Source organism: Capsicum annuum, chromosome 7 (genome assembly GCF_002878395.1).
Source record: "Capsicum annuum cultivar UCD-10X-F1 chromosome 7, UCD10Xv1.1, whole genome shotgun sequence".
NCBI lineage: Eukaryota > Viridiplantae > Streptophyta > Magnoliopsida > Solanales > Solanaceae > Capsicum > Capsicum annuum.
Window position 1 is genome coordinate 215638911 of NC_061117.1, and position 6673 is coordinate 215645583.

Here is a 6673-nt window from a genome sequence, read left to right on the forward strand (position 1 = left end):
AAAAATAACACAGGAGATCATATCTTTCTAGGGTTATTTTCTTCTATCTAAATTGTAACGACCATTTTTTTTTTTCAAGAACTTATGTTTATTATGCACCCCTGCCTCCATTTGACGAAAAGATGAATCGCATAGGTGGAAACTTTGCCAATTCTATTGCATCCAAATATGAAAAAACAGAAACATGTTTTGAGAAATCAGAATTCTGTTTCTCTGAACTGTCGTATGCAACATTGCTACTTTAAAAACATCAAATCGAAACACTAAGTACTGTTAAAAGTAAACATGTTTTATCCTAAACATCAACTAGTTTATACAGCCTGAGTTTATTCCTCAGCCAAGTACACCAACAGAAAATGAAATCGAGAAAATAAAATTCAATCACAAACAACTAGGGGGAGATTGTCTTCCGTAAGAATCACCAATCACGTTCAAACACGAAGATGTGGCTGGTCCTCCTCGTCCATGGTATTTCAAGTTGATATTGTCAAGCTGCACATTCTTACAAGGCACCAATTTGCTACATTTTAAAGTGACTGCAACTTTTGATTTAGATATACCCCATATGTTACTGAATGTCACATTGCTTATTTGTACTTTCGAGTTGTCCTGTGCCTAAATACATCGACAAACAACACGATTCAATATTTCAATTCAACGTAAGGAATAACTATAAGAATTGTGTTCATCACAACGCATACCAGGTCGCTGCAAGAAGATGGATTTGGACAATATTGTTGATCGATCAATATCGGATTATAGACATGTTCCATGTAAATGCCACCAAAGTATATATCAGAAGCCACACTTGCCGAAGAAGGTGCCCAAGTTTTGATCCTTACACCATTTTGACTACCAATAAATGTGCAATTTCTCACTTTTATCCCTGTAACAATTTCTCCAGGGGATCCACCAAGACTACCAATACTAATTCCATGTCCAGGTCCACATGTAACATCGGATATGTCGATGTTTTTGCTTCCTGTGACCATGGCAATACAATCATCACCTGTCTGAATGACAGTTCTTGAAATTTTGATGTTGGTTGATACTCCAATTTTAATGCCATCAGTGTTGGGGCTCTCATCTGGAGCTGTTAATCGTATATAACTTATGTTAATATTGTGGCAGGCAAAGAGGGTTATGTGTGAGTTCTTGCTGTTGATTGATCTCAAATGATGGATTCTTGAATTCTTCACGAAGTCGAATCTCATGCTCTAGTTAAGTACATCACAAAGAAAAACAAAAATGCAATATCAGAATATAAAATACAATACAAAAAGTGGAGTTAACGTCAGCTTGAGCACACCTCAATTATTCCACCTTTCCCTTTAAATAGCATATGAAACATGTAACTCTCCTCGCCAAGACTTAAAAGTTCATTTTTCTATTAAGAAGAAAAATGTGGAAGGAAAGTGCAAGGTGCAAAATCAAATACTTATCGACTAGATGAAAGTTCAATAGAAAACTAATTGGACTACCAAGATTTTCTATGCTTAGCTTTTAAGTTAAGATCAACTTTTTGTATTTCAAAGAGATGTTATTATTTGTATTTTTGAATTTTTTAGGGTAGGGTGAGGGTCATCATCAGTGTAGGCTGAAAATCTTTCGGGGGATTAGAGTTATTTCCCCTAGTTTTCTTTTGTCACATGCTATATTGAATTAGAATAATTTAATATTTTAAATTTAAATATTCAAAAACTATATGTTGGTTAGCCAATAAAAAAATTATAAATTGCAATCCTTCTTATAGATTAATATGAAAAAAAGAATACATTTTAGAATATAAGTCAAAGTTCATACAATTTGACTATAAAAAAATGTTGGTCAAAACAAATGTAATTTGACCAGCAAGAAAATGTGACAAAAGGGAAAAGGTTGTATTGGTCAAATAAAAGGTTCCTTTCACTAATTAATATCGTTAAATTTCATTAATGTTAAAATTCTAGTACTAGTAAAGTAGCAACTTACCTTAAAAACACTTTTGTAATAAGAAACACAATCATGTAATAACATAAGATTATAATCTTACCTTAAAAAACCCTTCGTAATTGGAAATATAATCATGTAATAGCATGTTAAGTGGTAAAATCAAATAGATGAAGATCTTAGTCCTAACAAAGTAAACTAAATGTAAGGAGAAAAAAGAAAAACAATTTAATGACTTCACATTGGTCAAATACTCCTAAAAAGTCATTTAAGTTTATTAGAGTAAAACATAATTCCCAATTCAAGGACTTAAAACTAAAGTTCTATGGAAACACATTTCACTTAAAATCAATCTCGCTATTTTAGAACAACAACAAAAAAATTATAACCGTGATGTCAAGACAAGTTAATTTGTACCTCAATTAATTTTACTAGGTATCAACTAGTTCCTTCCAGCGACACAGATACTACTAGATAAAAGATTTCAATTAGAGCTAAAAATCAGCGAACTAAAACATACACTTAATATACTTCCAATTACTCAAGAAAAATGAAAATTCTATGAGAATGGATTTCACTTCAAAATCAATCTCACCGTTTAAAATCGATAATCATAATGTCAAGACAATCTTATGCATACATCAATTAATTTTACTAAGTATCAACTAGCACTATCTTTCATCGACACAGATACCAGATAACATTGGGAAAAAAATTATTTGAGAAGGGGGGAAATCTTACCACAGGAAGAGTCATACATTTGGGATTTTTAGAACAATCATTATATGGCCAAGCAGAAGCACCTTGTCCATCCAAATAGCCACCACCTTTAACAACTAGCCCATCTATATAACGGAAACCAATCCAAGTATTTGTATTGAACAATGATGGATTTGTTGGAGCTTTTAGAACCCCTTTTATTATAAATCTCATAAAACTCCAGCATGGACCTACAAATGAAACTTGTTTCAAGTAGTAAGTCCCATGTGGGATATAAACAACAACACCTCCTTTCCAATGACAAGCGTCGTACCACGCCTTCATAAATGCCTATAACAACACAGAATCAAGGACGTCTCAATAAAATTAGTGGCCTAAAATAAAAGTAAGAGTCGATACAAACTAAGAGAACAGTACCTGACTATTGTCAGTCTTTTCATCAGCAACTGCACCATAATCCTTGACATTGAAGTATTTCAATGTTGAATATTTGGCATTACCTATACTAAAAAACACTAGAAAGCACACACCAAAAACTGCAGAAGCTAATGAAACCATTTTTTATTTTTTTTGCCTCTACTAATCTCTCTGAAAACCCAAGATTATATATACAAATAAAATTGGCTATAAATGTTTGATTAGAACACGATATAATTATGGTACCTTTTTTGCTAAATATAATGCGGTTTCCTCTTTGTTGGATGTATTTTCCAATTTTGGATTATATATGACTTTTTTTTGTACTTTTTCATGATCACTTACCTAATAGGTGAAATTTAACATTAAATTCATTCATAATATTATCAATAATATTAATGCATTTTTGTTTAGGGAACTATATATCCTATTAAGTAAAATTATCAAAAGCATTAGTACGGATAATTTGTAGCATTTAATGTTTAAGAACTTGTTTCTTTAATTTGTCACTAGCATTAATATTCTCTCAGGGATTTAACATTTAGGCCAGGAATTCCATTTAATTTTTTTGGGAACGATTTACTTCTGATTTAATTACTAAATTAAGAAGAAAATTATATTTTTCAATTTTCTTAATTTGGTAACCAATTTATTCAGCTTCTAAATCTAGCCCTTTAATCTACTTACTATAGAAAATCTGGCTCGACCTTCCGCTTTAGTTTTTTTCTTTTTTTCTGAAAAAAAAAATCAATTTTGTTGCTAAAATATTTTTCAGTTGAAACTGGGGGTAGACATGGTACGTTAGATATCGAAACTTAAATTTTTGATATGATGGTTTTGGTTTTATAGTATTTGGTATGGCCCATTGGTATGCATTTTTTTTTTTATTTTTTTTAAGTATTCGATATAATATTCTTTATTGATTAAAGAAATACAAATATTGAATATCATACCAAAATATTTACATATATGATTCACAAATTTATTATTATAATACTAATAAATTTATGAACTAGTGTTAGTGCAAACCTAATTGCTTAGACATTAGAACTTTGATTACTTGTGGAATTGATTAACTAAAGCAATTGTTTACCTTTTGAATATTTCTACATGCTTAAAGTGTTGGTATAAATTATGATATAATTGAGACTTTTATTTTTTTTAAAAAACAGAATCATAATTATCTATTATATGATTATATGCAAGTCAAAATCAAAAAAACTATCTATTGATCAAATGATAGTTAATAATTTGCCAATACTAAATACCAAAATCAGTCTTAAAAATACCAAACTATACCAGTTAACACCATATATATAGTTAGTATACGTTGTAATCATCCTTAGGTAGTATAAGTTGTAATCATCCTTTGAAGCTCCTTTTTATGTGACATTGTCAATATTTCCCTATAATAGCAAATCATACCATTACGAATACTTATATCTTGCACCACATAAATTTTAGAAGGATATTAAACACAAATAATAAAACTTTACATGACTAAAAAAAAAATATAAATTTTATTTGGAATAATTGTATAAATGTTATAAATATATTACCATATATAGTGAATGTCTACTTTACCATATATAGTGAATGTCTATTTATGGAAAAGTTACAAACCCCAAGATTAGTTTTTCCCTATAAATAAAGATTTTTCCTTCATTGTAATTGACTCATCAAGAATCTCTCAAGAGAAATAAAGAAGTCTCCTCTCTTCTCCCTCTATTTTTCTTCTTCTCTACTTTATATTTCATAACACGTTATCAGAACTGACTCTGCTAAATAAGGTGAGATTATAAATCTAAAGGTATTAGTAATTCCTTATGTTATTTGTCTTTTGCTACTAATGATATAATTATTATTGAATTTGAGAAAAAATAATTGGTTTGGAACCACTTACCCTTTAAATTTGTTCATGAAGAACAATATTGTTAAAAGATATGATGAATTTAAGTCTCATCTCATTAAGCGGGTAAGACACTGGGTTAAAAGTTTCAATGCACTATGATGATAAGATGTTGGGTTTAAATCCCATCAAGTTATAGCCTACGACGCCTTTTTATATGGATAAGATATTGAGTTTGAATATTAATACACCATATTATAATATTATGATGACCAAGGCAAAATAATGTATTTTTGATGAAAAGTCATAAAACTTGTTCATTGAATATGCTCCATTTCATGAAGTGAATGTGGTAGCAATATATGATAGGTCTGAAAGATGACAATTTGCTTCATTTTTAAAGTGAATGTGGTAGCAATCTATGATATACTTTGAAAGATATGTATGCCTCGATGTACTCTTGAGATAGCAATATCATGAAAGCGGTTATAAACTATCAGAATTTGATAGGCTTAATGCACAATATTATTCCATTCCTTGGGATGAGAATCTTATTAATACAAACGTGCACTTGATTGTGATGATATCACAACTCACCTCCTAAAGAGGCAGAATAATTGAGAAGAGTTATTTTGAAATCTACTTATAAAGTAGTAAATCTGAAATTTATTCATGTAATAGTAAATTTAAAATTTACTAAAGTAAAAGGTATATGTCATGGTAAACTTGAAGTTTGCTAGAATAAAAATTCATAAATTGACATGAACAATTGCAACATTCCAAAGATGTGCATACTAAGTATAGAAAATTCTTCATTAACTTTTAATGTTGTGTATTCTCATGATAAGTTGGTTCGACCAACTAATATTGAGATTTAATCCCTCAAAAACTGAAAAGTATAAAAGGTGAATATGAGCATGTTCACCAGTCATGCGACTTATTAAGATGCATCGATATAAGATGATCACTTGTATATTTATTGTCAACGTGCAGTTTGAGATTCATAAAATTGTTTGCTCAATAAAATTGAGATAAGGACATAATTTTTAGATTGTATAATAAAAGCAATTCATCTTGATAATGCTAGTTAAGTTGGTGTTAAGTACCTTCGATAAATAGTTGAACCATTGGTTATGAGAATAAAGTTTCATGTATTGGTTTGAAATATGATATATTATATATAAAAGTACTTGTATGCATCAAACCAATAAATTATGATTAATTTCCCTCAAAGTTGGCTCTGAGTCAAAACCACACGTTGTCCATCTAATAATTTTGTTGTGCGGTATACAATTAATGAATATACCATGATGCACAAAGATGGATTCCTCAAAGAAGATGGAAGATAAATATTAGTTTTTTTAATATAAGGGAGAGATTATAAGTAGCTATGAAATATATTAAGAATTATCATCAGATCCTCATTCAAAAGATAATTCAAGTCAAAGGTCGGAAGCATATGTTGACTAAAATTTAATATCATATTTAAGCTACAAGTTCTCCTATTTTGCGTTCTTAAAGGATAAAGTCTACACATGTATGAAGTGTAGTAGCCTAATCAGTTTCAAATGAAATAATCTTTTAATAATAAGGAGCAAAAATAATGATAATAAGAAAACAATGTAGTTTTGAAGAGCCTATGACATAACACTTCATGAAATCTTATGAAAGGTTCAGGTACTTGAAAATAATGAAGTGAGCAGATCTCAGAATGTTATGTCGCATTGTAAACCGATACAAAATGATATATCATTAAGA

At 29.7% G+C, this 6673-nt stretch overlaps 1 protein-coding gene across 1 annotated transcript; it reads right to left on the reverse strand.

The window, feature by feature from the left end:
• Positions 1–133: 133 nt before the first annotated feature.
• Positions 134–3214, reverse strand: LOC107877359 (exopolygalacturonase). Its single transcript, XM_016724017.2, has 4 exons — positions 3067–3214; positions 2671–2979; positions 702–1217; positions 134–615 (listed from the first exon to the last, which is right to left on the reverse strand). The coding sequence occupies exons 1-4, from the start codon at positions 3205–3207 to the stop codon at positions 382–384; spliced, it is 1200 nt and encodes a 399-aa protein (XP_016579503.1). The 5' UTR covers positions 3208–3214; the 3' UTR covers positions 134–381.
• Between the last annotated feature and the right edge of the window lie 3459 nt (positions 3215–6673).

Coding starts and splice junctions, on each gene's coding strand:
- LOC107877359 (XM_016724017.2), bottom strand. CDS start 3,207: ATGGTTTCATTAGCTTCTGCAGTTTTTGGTGTGTGCTTTCTAGTGTTT. Junction 1,218..2,670: donor AATGTATGACTCTTCCTGTG/GTAAGATTTCCC, acceptor GTACTTAACTAG/AGCATGAGATTCGACTTCGT. Junction 616..701: donor CATCTTCTTGCAGCGACCTG/GTATGCGTTGTG, acceptor CGATGTATTTAG/GCACAGGACAACTCGAAAGT.